General features: G+C 43.7%; 1 protein-coding gene across 1 annotated transcript in view; it reads left to right on the plus strand.

Moving 5' to 3' along the window:
- Nucleotides 1-19,640, plus strand: part of FUT10 (fucosyltransferase 10) — a 75,777-nt gene extending 56,137 nt beyond the window's left edge. The window contains exons 4-5 of the mRNA XM_040994205.1: nt 357-1,192; nt 17,966-19,640. Coding sequence (XP_040850139.1) covers nt 357-1,192; nt 17,966-18,199 — 1,070 coding nt within the window. The 3' untranslated portion in view covers nt 18,200-19,640. The remainder of the gene's footprint in view (nt 1-356; nt 1,193-17,965) is intronic.
- The last annotated feature ends 1,228 nt before the right edge of the window (nt 19,641-20,868 follow it).

The following is a 20,868-nucleotide window of genomic DNA, read 5'->3' on the forward strand; positions in this document are numbered from 1 at the left end:
TGTCAACATCTCTCAAGTGGTTGTGAAGGAAATGTTTGTTACCTGGTCAGTAATCGTGACCGCCTCGGAAAGGCAGAAAAAAAAAAAAACAAAAAACAAAAGTGAGCTCCTGACGTATGGAATTTGTGTAGGAGAACTGATGGTTGATAAGCATTCCTTGTGCAAGCACCGGTCAGCTCCTGGTACCCACAACATGATGCAAGCTTCCTTGGGGTCCGCCCCTGGCTGAGCGGGAGTGTGTGTGTGTCAGTAAAATCTACGTTCCCTCACTTCTGTCAGCATCGTAATTCTTCATCGTTGTTAAGACAGAGAACCCAGTCAGATTCCTGTAGCAGTATCTCCTTTTCTTTTCCTAGGTACTGACTTTAACATCGATAGCCTCCCTCTGCCTCGGAAAGCCCACCACGACTGGGCCCTTTTCCATGAGGAGTCGCCGAAAAACAACTACAAACTCTTTCATGAGCCGGTCATCACCTTGTTCAACTACACCGCTACGTTCAGCAGGCATTCGCACCTGCCACTCACCACCCAGTACCTGGAGGGCCTAGGAGCCCTGATGTCCCTCCATTATCTCGTCCCCCTGCAGTCCAAAAACGACCTTAGGAAAAGACTTGCCCCACTGGCCTACGTGCAGTCAGACTGTGACCCGCCATCAGACAGGGACAGCTTCGTCCGTGAGCTCATGACCTACATCGAGGTGGATTCCTACGGTGAGTGTTTACGCAACAGACATCTTCCTGCGCCCTTGGATAACCCAGCCTCGATGGACACTGAGGGCTTTTACAGGATCATGGCCCAGTACAAGTTTATCCTTGCCTTTGAGAATGCGGTCTGCGACGACTACATCACAGAGAAGCTCTGGAGACCCCTGAAACTGGGAGTCGTCCCTGTGTATTACGGCTCCCCTAGCATCGCAGACTGGCTCCCCAGTAACAGGAGCGCCATCCTTGTATCCCAGTTTTCTCACCCCAGAGAGTTGGCAAGTTATATCAGACGGCTGGACTCTGATGACCAGCTGTATGCGGCCTACCTGGAGTGGAAGCTCAATGGGGAGATCTCCAACCAGCGGCTTCTGACAGCTCTCCGGGAACGCAAGTGGGGTGTGCAGGACATCAGCCAGGACAGTTACATCGATGCCTTTGAGTGTATGGTGTGCAACAAGGTGTGGGAGAACCTGAGGCTCCTGGAAAAGGTAAGCAAGTCTGGGTCCACCTGGCTGGCCACCTGTTCATCTGTGCTGTTCTCAGTGGATGCTGTTCTTCCTTCTGTGGCTGCTGCATCTCCACTGCTGTCTGTTCCTTTCAGACCCTGGGCTCTGCCAGGTCACGTTTTTCTTCATTGCCTCATGAATTGCATCGAAGTTTGCACGTTAGGTCCTTCCTCCTGAAGGTTTGCATGCTTCTTCACTGTTCCTTCTAGCTGACACCTGTGCTGCAGGTGCCACGCAGTGATACAAGGAGGGAAGGCCCCCTAAATAAAAAGGTAAGAATGCTGTGTGTCATCCTCACGGTCAATTGTTGAAGGATTGTACCCCCAAAACCAGACCACCAAATGTCCAAGGACCCCGAATCTCAAACTTTCTCTACTTAGAGTTTTGCAGAAGGCAGACTTCCTGCTGAGATTGCTGGTCACCTTGTTGGCACAGCATGCCTGGGGACGTGTGAGGCAGCCTATCATCGTCGTCCTCCTTTAGTGACGGTGGCCTGAATGTATCTGAGTACAGAGAAAGTTCTGTTAGATTTCTTTTCTAGTTAGATCTGTTTGTTTACCAGTATTGGTTCCTGTAACTCATGTTTACTTCTCCTGTTGCCTGAGACCTGGTGATTGTTTTCCAAATCCCTTGTGATCTATCGTTAGACTAGCATGTATGCTCTTGTTTAATTAGCTAGTAACTTTTATCCGCGTGCTTGCTCTGCCAAAATTATGGTATAAGTTGCTCAGTACAACTTAATAAAGTGTGCATTGGTTCATCTTGCCTTTGCATCCTCTGTGTCCCAATTTCTTCTTGGCGTGGACATTCCGAGGGACCCCTGAGAGTCAAGCCTTTAAACTCTGCGTCGATGCTCTGCCACAGAGTAAGGTGATTTCTTCCAGGCCCTTTACACTCATAGCCTAACACTCAAAAAACTCATCTTCATTTTGTGTCTAGGACATACTTCATCTCTCTTGTTATTTTCTCTTTTCAAAGATTTATTTATTTGAAGGGCAGAGTGGTGTGGTGTGGGTAGGGCAGAGAGGGAGAGGGAGATCTTTCCCTCCACTGGTTCACTCCCAGTTGCTTTCAGCAGCCAGGGAATGGATCAGGTTGAAGCCAGGAACCTGAATCTCTATGCCCTTCGTGAGTGACAGGGTCCCAAGCACCTGGGGCATCATCTGTTGGTTTCCTAGGTGCATTATTCGCAGCACGCTGGATCAGAAACAGAGCTGCCAGGACTTGAATGTTGCTCGGATAAGGGATGCTGGCATCGCAGTGGTCTAACGTGCTGTGCCACAGCACGAGCACCTCTCCGTTCTCACTTGCTCTCTTTGTGACACACATACATGCTTGTTGGACTACATTGATTACCTTTTATTCAAAATGCTTGGGACCAAAAGTATTTCACATTTTGCAGTTTTTCAGATTTCAGGATATTTGCATCCTTTTTAATGAAGCACCTCTACTCCAATAACCTGAAAGTCAACATGGACCAAAACGTGAGATCTTTTTGAGCATATGGTGTCAGTGCTTGAGAAGTTTTGGATTTCAGAGGGTTTCTAATGTTTGGGTAGGGATGCTCAACCTAAATGTACAGAGACAGAGACAGTTCAGAGAATGGAGGGGCTAATCCTTAAAAAATGTTCTTGAATTATTATCATTCATTTTCTTAGTGTTTCTGAATTCCTAGGTTGATCTTGATATGTTTGTTTATTTATAATGGGAATGTTCTGACATTACATATAACTGATTCTGGTAAAGGAAGTTTGTATTGAAACAAAAAGAGTGGTTTTAACTTTTTGAGATTTTAAAAAATACCAAGTGGCCCATGTTTGTAACCCAGCATCCCTTTGTCTCACTCCATAGACCAAATTGTTTTTTAATTCTTTCAAGGTAAGTGATTTTGTTAAGTATTTAAATGCCTAATTTGGCTTTCATTAATTTCAGGTTAAATATAAACCTAAACAAAACATGCAATTACTTTTGTTTAATGTATCGTATTTATCCTATATTGGGCTTTCATACACTAACATTTTATGTTTAGATAAATTTGTAATGCTTTGATTTTAGTGGTTGTGACAAATTTTTTGGTTGTATTTTTATTTTGGATTTTGTGGTACAATTTACTGGGATTCCTCCCCGCCTCAAGATTTCTACCCCTGACAGATTTTCCCCATGCTGCTACAATTATAGTCCTTCATAAAGAATCATAAATCCATCAGTTTGTTATTTATAAGTGTTCCCTGTCATTGCTGGTACAGACAATGTCAGACAGTCCAGCATCCCATTGTCTACACATTTCCAACAGTTTCATTGGGAGTCATCCATCTTTTGTTTGGAAGCAGGGATGCATGTTGCATTGTACCCCCACATCTGGATATGGTAGTCCCCAGTACTCCATCACTATAGATTCCCATAAATGAGAAGCATTCGAGCCCAGCTCAACGCATGCACAGCTCACTATTGTCCCTCTACAAAATGGTGCCTGATGTGCCACTATTGGAGATCTTGATCTGCTGGCGGTCAGGTCTGAGGGCTATCCAAATCTATCTTGGGTGGAACCTGTAGGATGCCACATTGTTGCAGTTCACTGAGCCAGAAATGAGTTCATTCTCAGCTCAGTGCATGCACAGTACTGTCCCATAGCCTTTGCCTTCCTACACAAAATAGTGCCTAATTTGTGCTGTGGAGTGGAATGGCTGACTGTGACATCCACCCTTTTCCTGTACTGGGATCACTCTTTTCCTGTGTCTCTGCTCCCGGGCAGATCAGAAAGACCATCAGGGCGGCCAGTTCTTTGTCTGGGTTCACCTCCTGAACTCATGGTGAGCTACCTTTCCCACCCTGTTGGTGGAGTTCCAGCTACTGGTGGAGTTCAGATCACCTTTCACTGAATGCTGCTGGGCTATCAATCACTGCAGCGCTGCACCGTTGTTGTCGCTGCTTTCTTGTGTCTGTCAGTCTCCAGGTGTCCCTCTGCTGTCATTCTGTCCTCTCCTATTTCCTGGAATTTGCACTCTGTGCTTCACATTGGCTAATGTTTCTCCATCTGTTTGTATGTGTTCTTACCCTATTCTGTCATCTTGATTCTCCATGCTTCAATTTTTTTTTTTTCCTGTGTCTGCAGTGAGGGAAGTGAGTACACTCCTTGCTTCATACTACATCAGCACTGGGGATCGAGGACAGTCATCTGATGTTGCCTTAGAGACCCCAGTGCAGGGAACAGTGTTCCAGTGGTGTTGCTAGAGTAGTTTTGATAGTTCTGAGATATTGTTGGCTTTGTTGGCTTTGTGGGTTGAGGAAATCTTTCCAAGGTCTATTGGTTGATTAAGTCCGCTTTACTGCATCCACAGGCCTAGGAACATGTTGCAAAGCTTGGCCAGGAGAGTGGTCTAATTGGTTCTGTTTTCCATCCTCTGACAAACCACTTGATGTCCTCTGCTGGCTTAGATGAGCTGGCTTTCGTGTCCCCTGTGTGCATCTGGGCATGCTGTCTACTGTGCAGACATCAGCAACTCCAAGGTCAGACTGCACATGTTGTGATTTTCCCCCCCGTGGCAGGGGTTTGGATCCAGCCATTCATCTGGAAATTCCCCCGAGAAAAGCCTACCTGGGGGGTAACTCAGACTTTTGTGTGCTCTAGCCTGTGCAGGATCAGATTGGGTCTGTCACCTGCACCAGCCAGTGTGCATACTGGTGCATGCAGCTGCCAGGTCATTTTTACCCAAGCCCCGTTTCCCATGCAAACCAACAGGTACTGCACCCCAGCCCAGTCAGCCTGCCACCAACCCAGTCCTCACACATATCATTTAGTTCTAGGGCCTAGTCAGGGTGATTCCCAGTAACCCTCACCAGGTCCACCCCAGCCCTGCTTTTTGCATGTACTGGCATGTACTGTGGCCCAGCCAGAATCATCCCACATCTTATCTGGCTCTTGTGCACTACCATGGGTCCTGCAGCTTAGCTCAGTCTAACTCCTCTTTCTCCCTAGATTTAGCCCACATCTATGCCTTGACCAGCCTTGTCCAGCACCTTACTTTCATGCTTACCAGTGGGAGCTGCAGCCCAGCAGGGGAGTGTCCATAATTTCCCTGACAGGCATGTTCCCAACCTTGGATTTTGCACCTACCAGGGAGTATTGCAGTCCAGTTGGACATGACTCACACCAAGTCCTAGCACTTGCCAGCAGGTGCTGTGGCCTGGCTGGTCTGCACCATTGTGGATATCTCTCCCTCTCTTTTTTAGAAAGGATTTATTTATTTTTATTACAAGGTCAGATATACAGAGAGGAGGTGAGACAGAGAGGAAGATCCTCTGTCGATGATTCACTCCCCAAGTGACCACAATGGTCTATGCTGCGCCGATCTGAAGCCAGGAGCCAGGAACCTCTTCCGAGTCTCCCACACCGGCACAGAGTCCCAGGGCTTTGGGCTGTCCTCAGCTGCTTTCCCAGGCCACAAGCAGGGAGCTGGATGGGAGGTGGAGTTGCTGGGATTAGAACCGGCGCCCATATGGGATCTTGGTGCGTTCAAAGGTGAGGACTTTAGCCGCTAGGCCATGGCGGCGGGCCCACCATTATGGATCTCATGTGCAGCTGCCTAGCCCAGCTTGGCCCACCCCTAGGCTGGCCTGCCTCCACTCCCAGCTCTCACGTTCACCAGTGGAAGCAACAGCCCAGCAAGGGCTGAAGTAAGTCCAGTAAGAATTTCCCCTACCAGACCTGCTCCCAGCCCCAGGTCTTGTGTGAGCTGGCAGTTGCTAGCCTATTCTGTGATGGCTGCCTCTAGTCTCAGCATTTGCCAGCAGATGTTACAGCTTCGCTCAGCTCAGTCAGCCCCAGTCTTAGCTCTTGCTAGTGGGTGCAGCAGCCGAACCCAACCTGGACTACCTCCTAACCTGGCTGTCATTTGAACTTGCAGGTGCTGTGGCCCAGCCCTGCCTGTCCTATATTCATTCTGGCTCTCCTGAGTGCCTGCAGGTGCTTGAGCCTAGCTGAGTCTGGCCCGCCCCTAAACCCAGCTTACATTCATGCTGATGCTGTTGGGTGCTGCAGCCTTGCTCATGCTGGTTCACCCCCAGCCCCGGCTCTCACACTTACCAGTGGGAGCTGTAGCTTAGCAGGAAAACTCCCAAAGTTCTCCTATTAGGCCTATTTTTAGCCTTGGATCTTGCATGTACTAGTAGACGCATTTAAAAAACCAATTGGCTATATATGATGGATCAGTTTCTGGACTTATAATACATTTGCATTTATGCTAATATCACACTGTCTTGAAATTGTAGCTTTATAAAATGTCTTAAATGTGGGATTGGCGTGAGGCTTAACTGACCAATCCTCCACATGCAAGCACTGGCATCTCATATGGGCACTAGTATGGGTCCTGGCTACTCTGCGTCCCATCTAGTTCCTTGTTTGTGGCCTGGGAAAGCAGTAGAGGATGGCCCTAATCCTTGGGACCCTGCACCTGCGTGGGAGACGTGGAAGGGGCTCCAGACTCCTGGTTTTGTACTGACTCAGCTCTGACCATAGTCGCCATATGGAGATCATATCAGTGGATGAAAGAATTTTTTTTTGGTTTCTTCTTCTCCTCTCTGTAATATGCATTTCCAATGAAAGTAAATAAATCTTAAAAACAAATGTCTTGAATGAGGTTATATCAGTCTTTAAATTTTGTTCTTTGGAAAGATTATTTTAATTGCTTTAGGCCTTTTACTTTTCTATGTGGATTTTAGATTTTTTTTTTTGAGATAATATGAAAATAGTTAATGGGATTGTCATTGTGTTGAATTTGTATGTCATTGGGAGAATAGATAACAGTCTTGAGATACTTCATCCTGTCCATTGACTAGGTGTTCTTTCTCTAAACAGCATTTTACAGTTGTATATCAGTAATATTTCATATTTTTGATAAAATGAAATTTTAAAAAATTATGATTACTTGTTAATACTGAGAAAAATTGCATACTAAATTTGCATATTGAGCATTGGCAAATCAGTGATTAGTTATGCAGGATTTTTTATAGATTAGGATTTTTGCATACAAATGATCATTTTGTCTATAAGTGAAAATAATTTTCTCAGCTATCTGTCTTTTATTTCTGCCTTCCCTGTTACTGCATTGATGTGGACTTCCATTACAGTGTTCACTAGCATTGTTGGGACAGTATGTCTGCTTCTCAATCACAGGGAGAAAGCGTTTGGTTTTTTCCCATGAACCACTTTGTTATCAGTAGGATTTTCTTTATGGATTTTTCTGATATCCTTTGTCATATTGAGTATGTTTGCTTCTATAATCACTTTGGTCAGAATTTTTATCCTCAGTGGGTACTGATTTTTGTCATATTGTTTTTTTTTAACATCTATTATAAGATCACACACACACATATATGTATATATTAGTATTCTTTTGTGTTTTCCTTTTTCATGACCAACCTCAATAGAAGTTTGTCAACCTCATTGATATATTCAGGTAACTAGCTTTTCCGTTCTTTTTATCCCCCATAGTTTCCTGTTTTAGAGTTTAATGATTTCTGTTCCTATCTTCATTATTTTTATTCCTCTTACTTTGGGCTTAATTAAAAACTCTTCTTTTTAAAGGTCTTAATGTGGGCACCTGGGTCATTGATTTTTAATGCATATTACTGATTTTGAATATGATTTCATTCTGTTGTGAGAGCATGTATTATATGATTTGAAACAATTTATTGCCCAGAATATGGTTTATCTTAGTACATGTTTTATGGACGCATCAAAGACAATGTGTATTCTGCAGTTGTCGGGGTGAGCGCTCTATAAATGTCTGTGTAATCAAGCTATTTGATCATGTTGCTTCCATCTGTCTGCTCTTCTGCTGATTTCTGTTATTCACTGAGGGAAGTATTAAATCTCCAGCTGTAACTGCTGATTTATTTATTGCTTCCTTGTGTTCTCTCCATGTTTGCTTCAAGTATTTTCCGGCTCTGTTATGTACACAAGTATTTAGTGCCCTTGTGTCATCTTACGAGTTGATCTACTTACCTTTTGCTTTGCTGAGCTCATCTGAGGAAGGCATTGACTTGGTTTTGGAGTCTGGCAGCACTCAGTGTTAAAAGTTCCATGTAACCCTTTACATCCTAGCCCATATATAGCCAGCACAGAGGGTTTAAGTGTTGTTATTTTCTTGTGAATACAATCCCAGCAAGCCAGCGAGAGGGACAAGGAAGGAGATGCGGAGTGACACAAAGAGGGGGGTACTATGGCAACCAATGCTAAACGTCACTGATTGTTTTATCTGTGGGACTGTTCTCCTGTAATGCTACTTAAAATGTTAAATGTCTCTGTAAAGGAAGAAAGGAGGAAGGATTTCTAACGCCCCCACACTTTTGGGGGTGTGCATGTGTTCATGTAAGTTTCCTCTGGGGAACTGTAAGGCAGGAGATGAAAGGTAGCCAAGAGGTGATATTGTATCAAGTTATGTCTGTGTGCCATCTGTTAGATCCCAGACAGAGCTAGAACGGGAGACCACCTATGCTGAGAAGATTCAGGAAAGATGGTGTGGCAGGTGTTGGACGCAGTCCATCCCTGAGAGCATCCAGGTTCCCCAATATATTCAGGTGTCACACTCCTGTATTCAATAGTTGCGACAGGTGATACCATCATTGTTTCCCCCAAGTCCAGTTAGTAATAGGATTCTCTCAAAAATGTGGGTCAACGTAAATCTCTGAGCGACCTCCTACAAGAGGTTTAACAGAACAAATTCCAGATTGCCCAGCTGTGGCTGGTCTCAAAGCGGTGACCAATGTACATTCTCTTCCTCCTTTACCACAACCTACTCTTTATTCCCATCCCTATGACTGGTGCTTTGGTTTTGGTGGCCTCCTTGGTGGGGTGAGCCAGATATTCTTCCTCTTGGGCGTCCAGAGTTGCTTCCACTCCCTCAGGCTGTGATTGCTGCAGTTGAACACTGTGCATGGTGTTATGCAGTCTCTGGCATACCTGATTGTTGTTAGCTCGTTAGTCCTTGATTTTCTTGCTCGTCTACAGGCATGAAGAACTCAGAGTGCCTAGGTAGTAGTTGCAGTTTTATAGATTTAAAAAAAAATCTTTTTTTTTAAAATTGGAAAGTCAGATTTACAGATAGTAAAAGATACAGAGAGAAAGATCTTCCATCCACGGGTTCATTCCTCAAGTAGCCTCAATGGCCAGAGCTGAACCGATTTGAAGTCAAAAGCCAGGAGCTTCTTCCGGGTCTCCCTTGCCAAATGGCCAAGGCATTGGGCCATCCTCTACTGCTTTTCCAGGACACACGCAGGGAGCTGGAAGGGAAGCGGAGCAGCCGGTATATGAACTGGCGTGCAGTGGTATCCCAGGGCATGCAAAGTGAGGACTTGAGCCACTAGGCTACCACGCCGGGCCCTGTAGTTATATACATTGAGGTTCATTTGGAACCTTACTGTGCTCGTGATGGAAAAGGATACCCTTGGCTGACATTCAAGGACAATTTATACTATATACATGCTTGTTATGAGCTTCCTCTCTGTGGGTGCTTTTTACTAACTAGAAACCAAGGAAAGCCTAAGGTATCAGGGTTGGGAAACATAACAGGCAACAGCATCACCAGGTATGTTCATATTAGTTGGTTCTACTTTCATGCTTCGTTCTTAGAACTGTCCAGTCCAGCTGTTTATGAGAGGACAGCTGCAAATATGGGTGATCAGTTTAATAAATCCATAGAATGCTGTCTTTGAATTGGACCTTGGGTTGAGCCATCCATGTTATTCTGCAGATCTTTGAGGCCAGCGTCTTCTGAGCGGTGGGGTACAGAGAAAAATGAGTAAATCTTGACTCTACTGTTACATTATCTGTTGTGACAGTGTCATGTGTCCATTTTGATACTTCCTTCACCATGCAGTGTGAGTTAATGTTGTACAGATTGTCATGTTGCTCAAGAAGGTGTTGGGTAACTTCTGAAAGATAGTCCTGGCAGAGAAGGAATGGAGGACAAGAATGTCAAACATCTGTTTAGAGTAAACACCAGTTTCAGCAAATACAGATGTTAGGTCCTTATAGAGTGAATGAAAATTAGTCTCCTCAAAAGAATGGTGTTGTATCAACAGGCTCAGCACCTATCATCATGGTGGACATGGTAAGCTTTCAGCAGTGTCAGGAATGGATTCTACCTGTAAGAATAGCAGACAAGACATTTTGGTTCATGCATTACTTTTATCTTTGCCATAATGTCTTCTCAGTCACAGCCCCTTGGAATTAGTGTTGAAGTGATAAAAGGAAAAGGCTGGCTGACATTCAAGGACCGGTCAGACCATGGACCTGCTTGTTGTGAGCTTCTTCTCTGTGGTGACTTGTTGGCAAGCATTTTCATGAAAGTTAGCTGGAGCAGTGTTGATTGTGAATTCAGGGCTGTTGGTTTTGGGTCTGCTGTCTTGTGCGTGGCAATCCCCTGCCATCTGCTATGATAGATCTTGTTTGTGTGAGAGGTCAAAAAGGTGAATCCAGTGGGGTTGGTTGTGGGGTTATGATGAGGAAAGCCTCCCGGTCTGATAGGGGCATTTATCTTTTCAAGGTTCTGCTATTGACTCAGACTTAATATCCCCAGCTTGCTCAAGTTTGAGGTTTTACAGGATCTGACCAGAGTTTTCTTGGGTCACAGATCAGCGAAGTTTGTAAGGTCTGTCCCAGTTGCAAAATGTAACTTCCAGATAAGTGGAAACCAAGGAAATGAATGTGGGTGGATTTGTAGACACTTTGAAGGAACTGGGTAGGCACGGGGGAACATACCCGCAGTCACCTGGTTATTGCGTGCTTACCCGAAGCAGAGGGCTGTGGTGGAGTTTTGAGTCCCTGCTAACAATCTCAACTCCAACTGTCTGTCTAAAAGTCTTTGAAAGTCTGAATATTTTGTTTTTCTTATCCGGTGACAAATTCCACAGAAGTGGCCCCTCTAAAAGTAGAGTTAAGGGCTTGAACTTCTACCCTGGCAGTTGCCATCCATTCTCTCTTTGCAGCTTCTCCCTTTCTGTTATGAAATTGAGCAATAGTCTGCTTACCTTGATCATCTCTCTCACCTGTAGAAATGCCATGATTCCTGTTGAGTTGAAGCAGTACCTGTTGGACATTGCTGTCTTTGATAGGTGCTAGTATCTGATCTTTCCCACATTTTGACATCCCTGTTATTTTAGAGATCCTGGTTCCATAGGAATACCTGTAAGAAACGTGTGAAGGACTGTCTGTGTTAACACTAAAGGAGATGTACTCTTGGTTCCCTCAGGGAACCTCACCTGGGAGATGGTTTTAGGTCTTTTATGGTAAACCCATTCCAACTCCTCTGATGTTTTGAGCTTTCTAACCAAATATTCTGAAGGAACTCTGGTATCCTTGTGTTTGCAGTGGACTTTCAGTGTCCAGGACCAGTTTGCATTTTCCAAGAGCCATTCTACTAACCATTAGGACCATTTTCACATGCTATACCATAAATGTGTCCTTCCAGGTCAACTTTTTTTTTTTTCAAATCTAATATCTGCTAAACTAAAAGCTTTCTGCTATCTCATAGATGTCAGTTGTTAGAAGTCACCCAACAGATGTATCTTGGGTCAACATTTTTCTTTTTTAAGGATTAAAGATGATGTTGTAGGTATTTTACATGAGTTTTTGAAATTGGAATGATAAATAAAGTATGAAAATGTGGAAGATTTGTAAGGGCACCCTTAGAAGACCATATTCTATAGAGATGTTTTATTTGAGTTTAAACTCAACCCAACAGACAGTCTGTCTTAAGGTTAATAGGATTTGTTTTCTAATAGGAGCTGCTTGTATTATTTTTTCCTGTTTATGTTTATGTAGAAAGAGTGAGGGAATAGAAGGAAAATAAGTTACTGAGTTTCTTACATGTGAACCATTCATGTCTTTTGATTTTTTTCTTCTCTACCTCTTCAAGTGTTGATCTTGGAGTCCCAGAGTATCATAGCTGAAAGTAACTTAGCACTCCCTAATTCAACATCTGTGAAGCCGCTGAAGCCTAGCATTTCCATCAGAGTCTTATTTCGTATTACATCTTTCTACTGAAATTCTCCTTACGATCCTCCATGCTGCCTGTCTGTTCCACAATATACCTCCACACATTAGTAGTAGTTATTTTTAAAGTTCTCACCTGGTATTTCCATTATGAGTCATTTTTTAAAAAAGTCTCAGCCTGTCCGATTCTTTGTCTCCTGACAACATCCTTCTGTTGCGTTGTATGTATCATCTTGTGGCTTTTTTGGGTTGCTGGACATCTTGTACCAAACTACAGACTGAGGTAAATAGCAATTACATGTGGAGGTAGGCATCCCTCTTTTTTTTTCGGTGAGACTGATCATCTGCGTGGGATGGAGTCAGACGTTCCACATTCGAAGTAGATTTGGGTTTTGTGTGGCTGTTGCTATCTTCTGTGCTCCAGAGGCTTCAACATTTTCCACTAGTCATAATTATTCAATATCTAAGCCCTGCTATTTCCTACATCAGAATGGGGTGCCTCAGGGGCTTTTCTCAGTGCTTCTCCTGCACCCTCGCTTTATTTTACAGTTCCTGCATGGCGATGAGGTCCCTTCTCTGTGTTCGTTCTCTTCTCCCAGTAAACTGCTCTTGCTAGACCCATGCCAGGTACAGGAAGGTGTCTGGATTGTCTAGACCCATGCCAGGTGCAGGAAGGTGTCTGGGTTGTCTTAGCGGTCCCAGGTTTAGGCAGGCTCTGAATGCCTGGTGTGTGTGTGTGCGTGTGTGTGTGCTGAGTGGGGAGACTTTTCCAGTGTTCTTGTGTTTCCTTCCTGGGATGGCCAAGCTCTGCCTTGTGTCTGTGGTTCATTTGGATAGGAGTAAGTTAGTTTTTTGTCTTCCACCAGCGGTAGGTGAATTTCGGTATCACTGTAGGTTCTGAGACTCAAAACTATTTCCAGGCTACCCTCAGTCATGACAAAGATGAGCGTGTTTCCCTATCTCCTGTCAGGATTACTGGGTTTGTCCTTGGGGTCAGAGGGTGGTGGGAGAAGGATGTGTGATTGCTCTGATGGTGACTCAGGGCTTTTGTCATGTGCATGGGAATGGTCTGTGAAGGTTGAAGCTGACCAGTGTCCCTGCCTCCTCTGTCCTGCATCAAGCAGAGGAAACTTTTCACTCTAGTGCCTTGCTGCCTCGCTCCCAGTTTTCTTTCTTTATTTTAGATGTTATTTATTTGAAAAGCAGAGTTACAGAGAAAGGAGGACACCACACACACACACACACACACACACACAATCTTCCGTCATCCTCTGCTTCACTTCCAAAATGGTCACAACAGTCAGGGCTGGGCCAGACCAAAGCCAGAAGCTTAGAGGTCTTCCATGCGGGTGCAGGGGCCCAGGCACCTGAACCATCCTCCACTGCTTTCCCAGGCTATTAGCATGGAGCAAGATCAAAATTGAAGATGCTGGGACTAGAACCAGCACCCGTGTGGGATGTGCCAGTGTCACTGGAGGAGGCTTAACTTGGCTATGCCATGACATTATCCCCACCTCACCCCTACCCTGTCTTCTTTCTTGGGCATTCAGTGGAGGTCCACAAGAAGTGCTTTTGGGTGAATTTGAGCTCTTTCTATACCTGGGACTCTCAGCTACTCTTTTTAAGTTGACAGGGTAGTCCATACATCACCTTGAAGAATTTGTTAAAATTTGAACGGATTTCCTGTGTGATGGCCACCTTTCTCCTCAGTTCTACCAGAGGTGAAGTAAATGATATCCATCACTCTTTGGAAAGGTTTGTTACTCCTCAGAATCCAGTTTCCCATGAGACTCAAGAAAAGTTATGAATTTGAAAATTGCCTGGCATTTTCTCATTGTTAGTTAGGAGCTGTGTTCTCTTTGGAAGAAAATCTTTTGAAATAGCTTGTTTTTCTGACTGTTCCTGCAAATTGGGAAACTTAGTAATTTCTGAAAAAGCCATGACTATTCCATCAAACAAACTTTTAGGTTGTATAGTGAGGTTTTTCTGGTGGAATAATACAGTTAGAAGATTCTATTTTGTCAGATTCTTTTCTTTGTGATGTCATTCTCAAATGAAGCCACACTATTGGATGGACTCTCAAACATGTAGGCATGGAGATAGGCTTGGTTATGTTTTTTTCTCATACGAAGCAGTCAGGGTCAGACAGGTCATTGATGCTACAGGATCGACCCAACTGATGAGGTTACTGGTGATTCATTGTCATGAAAAAGCTGTCCACTAATTTATGCCACAGTGGGAGATTATGTTATTTTTATGGTAGATCTAGTTCATCTTTTGTTTAGACAGATACATGATTGTTTATGTTGAACCCAGGATTCCTTCCTGTATAGTCACTCGGTAGCTATCTGCTTCTGAACTTCAGCAGGTGGACTTTGGCTTTTGCATCTTCCAGCCAAGAAAGATAAGCAGTGGACCTTCTAAAGCTGCATGTTGGATTTGTGTCTTGCCTCTCTGCGCTTAGTGTTATTTCGATTTTAAAGAAGGAAAAGCTCTGTACTAGTTCTAGACCTGTGGAAGCCCAACTTCATGTTCATCTGTCAGTGGTTCCCGAGAGAAGGGAGGATTTTGGGAACTCAATCTTCCCTGCGTTTTAAAAAAAATTTATTCAGTTTTGTATTTGAAAGGTTTTACAGAGAGGAGGAGAGGTAGAGGGAGGAGTCTTCGATTCGCTGGCTCACTCCCCAAGCGGCCACAACAGCTGGAGCTGAGTTGACCTAAAGCTATGAACCAGGAACTTTTCCCTTGTCCCTCACACAGGTAGATACAGGGATTCAAGACTTGGACCATCCTCCACTGCTTTCCCAGGCCACAAGCAGGGAGCTGGATGGGAAGTGGAGAAGTTGGACTCGAACTGGTGCCTATATGGGATCCTGGTGCTGTAAGTTAGAGGATTACCCTATAGAGCCACTTCACCAGCCCCTACTTTTCATGCTTTACTGAACGAATTAATCAGTTATTGCATGTTTTCATGTAAATGTCCCTTCAGATGCCTAAAACAAACTTAATGTTCACTCAAATTTAATTTTTCCTGAGCTAAACACTCTTTAGTATCTTCTTCCTTAAAAAAGAAATAAAAGTTTAATATATTTGAAAAGACAGAGTGACACAGAGAGGAAGAGGGCTTTCCCCTGCTGGTTTGCTCCCCTAAATGGGCACATGGCCTCCTCTGCCAGGCCTAAGACAGGAGCCAGGAACTCTGTCAGTGTTTCCCATTTGGGTGGCAGGGACCTGGGCGCTTGGTTATTCTCTGATGCCTTCCCAAGTGTATTAACAGGGAGCTGGATTGGAAGCAGCTGCTCCAATATGGAAGGCTGGCACCACAGGGGCAAACATGTCTTACGTTCTTATGTTCTCTGTAAGAGTTTTAATGGAAAAAAATGTTTTTTTCCAACCATATAGATAACCCTGAAATTGTTGTATTTCCAAATTGATTTCTTTGTTCTGCCTTCTAGATTTTGGAAGATTCTAACCGCTGTGAACTCATCACACTAATGTCATTATTTTCCCATTAAATTTTTTTTGCTTTGCTTTTAAAAAAAGGTGCACATGCATATATGTTAAGGAATCAAACAATTTTACACAGTTAATGAAACAGCCATCTTCTGCTTCCTCTCTTCCTTCCCCCAGGTGCAGCCACAATATGTGGCTAATTAACTGCTCATTTGATTATTTACACATACCTGATATTTCCAAATAATATGTTTATGCACTGTTTACTTGCTGTTCAGTGTTTATGCAGTTGTGTCTCTGTACTTACTCAGAGAAGAGCTCGAAAGCTGTTTCTTCCCCCTTACCCACACAGCCTTTTTTTTTTTTTGCTTCTAGTTAATAACTGTCTTTGATTCTCTCCCCAAATATTTGTAACCAGTTCAGCCTTCGTTGATGGTTTAAATCTCGTTCAAAGGCTCTCAGCGCTGGCACTGTGGTATATACATAGTGGATAAAGCCAAAGCTGGCATCCCCAGTGGGCACCGGCTACTCTCCTTCTGATTCAGGTTCCTGCTACTGGCCCAGGGAAAGCAGCATAAAATGACCTCAGTGTTTGGGACCCTGTGATCCGTATGGGAGACCTGGAAGCTCTTGGCTCCTGATTTCAGCCTAGCCCAGCCCTGGCTCTTGGAGTCATCAGGGGAATGAACTCGTAAATGGAATCTCTCTTTTTAGAGCTCTGTAACTCTTTCAAATAAATAAATGTTTAAGAATTTAAAGAAAGGCTTGTAGATATTTGAGATATCCAGTTTATTTTATTTTGTCGGAGAGCTCTCTTTCAGAGCCCCCTGCCTGTGGCCTGTATATTCTGGATGCCTTTGCACTTGGTGTGTAGCACTAGCTGAGAACTCCCTTCCGCATCCCTTGGAAGAATTTGCTTCTCTTTTTAATCTTGGCCACTCTTCTTGTGTGCCGAGGCTTGAGCAGCCAACATCATGGGTGCAGGTTGCAGGAAGCAGGCAAAGATAGTCTTATCCTCCAGCATTCATGAACGCACCGAAGTTTCTGTTCCTGGTACTGCACCTGTCCCTCCAACTTTGCCTGTTTATCTGGTTGGAGATCTGGTGTGTTTCATTTTAGCAGAGAATACACCCCAACGTTTGTTGTTGTTGTTGTTAAGGAAGAGGCTGACAGCTGGCCATGAGGAGTAGAACAGATCTGGGAAACAGCCCCCTTCAATAGATTTTCTATTGAAGCATCTTTATTTGTCATCCATTGCTCACAACCAAGAGTATCTGGTGCCTCTGTGTCTCTGTAGATGTGCAACAGACAACCTTTCAGTCCACCCACACTTCTGCCTTATCATTCAGTTCAGTTTGTAAAAATCTAGTGTTTTACTACTTGTCCATATGATTTCCAGTTTCTAATACTTTCCCATGTTTCTCACTTCCTTCTGTTCTCCCAACCCTTCCTGGTTAATACCTTTTGTGAACAATCCTTTTACTACCTTTTTCATGGCATTTCAGGAGGGAGTGAAATTGTGTGTATTCAGTCTGCCATTCTGGAGTCTGCTTCTTTCTCTTTTATTTTTTTTCTTTCCTTTCTCTTTCCCTTCCTTCCTACCTCACTGAGGAAATTGTTGAATGACCACATCCCGAACTTGAACTCTTAGCTGGACTGAGAGGAGCTGCTGAATACAGCCTGCAGTGGATCAGGGGTAGAACTCGAGGACTGGTTCGAGAACATGGGAAGAAACCTGCTAGTGTTAGGGTTACTTGAATACAGTGGATAGACATGAAGAACAAGGGATTTAGGATGTACATATGACAGTGTAGCTAGATGTAAAATGATTGTTGTGAAAAGGGTGGGTAATGGGAAGAGGTGTGTGATATGACATATAAATGCCCAGAAAATGAAAACACATTTTTTCCACACATACATTTAAATACTAAGAACTGCATTAAAATTTTTATAAACTTTTCTTTATAGGTAGTGGCAGTAGGATACAGGAATAAATAATTAAATACTTGAACCAACAAATAAAAAGGTGAAGAAAGCTTGAGAAGCTTTGTAAGATGAGGAGGTAGTATCTATTTAATATACTTGCCATAGAATTGAACAAGAAAATCAATGGAAAATGCCTATCAGAGTCTAATGCCAAGAATATTTTCAATAAATGTTAGATGTGTTTTGCTTTCCACTGTCGACAATATAACTATTGGGATTCTGTGGAGTGAAGATATTGGGTATTGGGAAAGTGTGTGCTGGGTTATGCTAGTGTGACGCAGAACTAGAGCTTTTAATTGCTTTTCTCCTTTCTTTCAATGCAGGGCTTACCACGCAAAACCTGGAAGGCAGAAGTCAGCCACCTGAGCTGCCCGGAGCCTACTATGTTTGCTTTCTCGCCTGTGAGCCAGCAGGCTCCGCGGTGGCGCTCTTTGCGAGAGATGTGGATACCAAGCTTCCAGCAGTCGAAGAAAGAAGCCCAGGCACTACGGTGGCTGGTGGATAAGAATCAGAACTTTTCAACTCAAGAGTTTTGGGCCTTAGTGTTCAAGGACTAATTTCAGAAAGGATGGCGATGACACAGACGAAAGTCTTCTTGGGGCTTCTCTTCTAGGTTGCCTTACTAGTTGAATATAACAGCTATTGTATTGACTATCATTTAGGGAAAGAATTAATTGCTGCTGTACTCATAATGAGCTCAATCAGGTCGTAGATTTGCACAACTCTTAAAGGTTGCCACTATATTTTTTATACCAAGAAGGTAAATGCTTCTATGGACACGGATCCTCTTCAGTGTACTTGTGTGGACCTACATACGACTACCTTTGTAGCAACTCATTGAGGTAGGTGAGTGGAGGCGCAGATCTCTCTGTGGATTTTTGATACTTGACCATCCATAGCTTATTGGTATTTGGCCAGTGTAGTGTCCTGATGCTCAGTGTGAACATGAAACACATTGGTACTTCGCAATGATACCAGCCATCTGTTGGCTTCCTGGCATGTAAATTAATGATAAAAGCTGTGTCAAGTTCACTTTCAAGTCAAAACATCAAAAGGGTGTCTCCCTTCTGCTTCATAATCTTAGTTACCTCTCCACCCTTTTTAAATTATCGACTTGCCTGTGGCCTTCCCACATTTCCCCTCCAAAGTGAAATGTGTTGCAAAGGTGTGACTCTTCCTGTGTGTTTTGCTCAGTTGCAGCCAATTGTTCCTTTTACTGCTGTGCAGAATAATAAGACTTGTAGGATCCAGGCTGGACACCCTGCATGATTTCAACATCGCTGACAGTACAAGTGAATGCCTCCAGCCACTCCAGTTGTGTTTGAAGCTGATGTATCTTCTATTGGAATGGTGTCTAGTCAGCCACCGACCTTCAGTTTGTGAACACTGCCTGTCCTTTGTGATCTTGTCACAGAGAAGATTCAGCTGTCTTGTCTGGAATATCTCCTGGAGTCCCGTAAAAAACAAGAAGTGATAAGGTTGGCTAACCTCTCTTCCCATGCAAGGGTAGAGAGACTTGTGGATTATGCCAGCGGCTGCTGCCACCTGAAGGGTTATGACTTCTGAATTCTTTATTGATACCGTGGTCCAGGAAGAGTTTCTAATAATCACTGATGTGGTATAAATTCTGCTAAAGACCATATTTTAAGTTGTATGTTAAGTGAAGTGGAATTTTTTGGGAACATTCCAAGAAATTATTTGTGCCACTGGCAAGATACTACGATAGTTTTGATTCTTCACCGTAAATGCCTGAAATAGATGCCCAGTGCTTTTATGCTGCCTGTATGTCCCAAACCTCCAAGTGCCATGTGATCTTGTTCTGAGTTCTTGAGTGCACAGATGAAATTCTCCTTTGGCTTTCCTCAAGAATGTGTTCCTGACCTCAAACCAATGGTGGTTTAATGCAATCTGAAGATTGTGTGTGTGTGTGTTGGGGGGTGGGGTAGGGAGGAGAAGGGAGTATTCCATGGGATGGAAAATTGAGTGGATTTCAAAGAAAATAAATGATTTTTGGACTCTGAGTGCTCACAGACTCGAGAATTTTTTCATTAAAATGTGTTTTTGTAATATGACTTTATTAGTAAGTTGGTGCACTAAAAGTTTTGACACCTGCTATTACAAGAAAGGAGTGTGTCCTCAGTATAGCAGGATCCTTACCTACAATGTGGTAGCTCCATTTGTTGAATTTCGTGTAAGGCCCCTTTCTCTTATATTTATTTACTTGAAAGGCAGAGTTGGAGAGACCTCCCATCATGTGTTTCACTCCCCAAATGACCACAACAACCAGGGTTAGGCCATGAGGATGCAGGTTCCTAGGAACTTGGGCAATCTTCCACTACTTTTCCTGCCACATTAGCAGAAGCTGGATGCGAAATGGGACATCTGGAACTTGAACTGTTGTCCATTTTGGGTGCTGGTGCTACAATCTGTGGTTTTAATCCACGCTGCCATAGCACCACCCCCTATATATCTTTCTGTTGGCTGGAGGACAACAGCCAACTCCATAGGTGGCTATGAAGGACTTGCAACAAAATGACATTGTTTTTAGTGCATCAGTACATTTCACTTGGCTTTGCTCTTCAAGAGCCATTTTTAAAGCAATGACCACATAAACGAAAGGCCTTTTCAGGAGTGTTGGAGAAAATGGTTAGTGGTGTTCATCAGTAGTCTTCACTTCCTCACTGGAAAATGGACGCAGTTTTGACTTGATTGCACAGAAACTACATTTCAGAATCTGGATGCTGACTTTTGTTACTATTAAGAACTAGATTCTAGGGCCCAGCATGATGACTCAGTGGCTAATCCTCAGCTTGTATGCATTGGGCTCCCATATGAGCACTGGTTTGAATCCTGGCTGCTCTATTTCCCATCCAGCTCCCCGTTTGTGGCCTGAGAAAGCAGTAGAGGACGGCCCAAAGCCTTGGGACCCTGCACCCATGTGGGAGACCCGGAAGAAGTTCCTGGCTCCTGGCTTTGGATCAGCTTAGCATTGGCCATTGTGGCCACTTGGGGAATAAGAGAAGATCTTTCTTTTTGTCTCTCCTTTCTGTAAATCTGCCTTTCCAATAAAAAAGAGGTAAATCTTAAAAAAGAATTAGATTCTAGTAGCTGATGTCAGTGAGGGTCATGGTCATTATTATTAACTGATTGAATGCCTTTAGTGTCCAATATGCTACTCAAAAATAAAGAGATGTAGGCACAAATGACCATCATTCCTCAGTTTCAT

Source organism: Ochotona curzoniae, unplaced genomic scaffold, assembly GCF_017591425.1.
Source record: "Ochotona curzoniae isolate NIBS_2020 unplaced genomic scaffold, NIBS_Ocur_1.0 contig_899, whole genome shotgun sequence".
In the NCBI taxonomy this organism is placed as follows: domain Eukaryota; kingdom Metazoa; phylum Chordata; class Mammalia; order Lagomorpha; family Ochotonidae; genus Ochotona; species Ochotona curzoniae.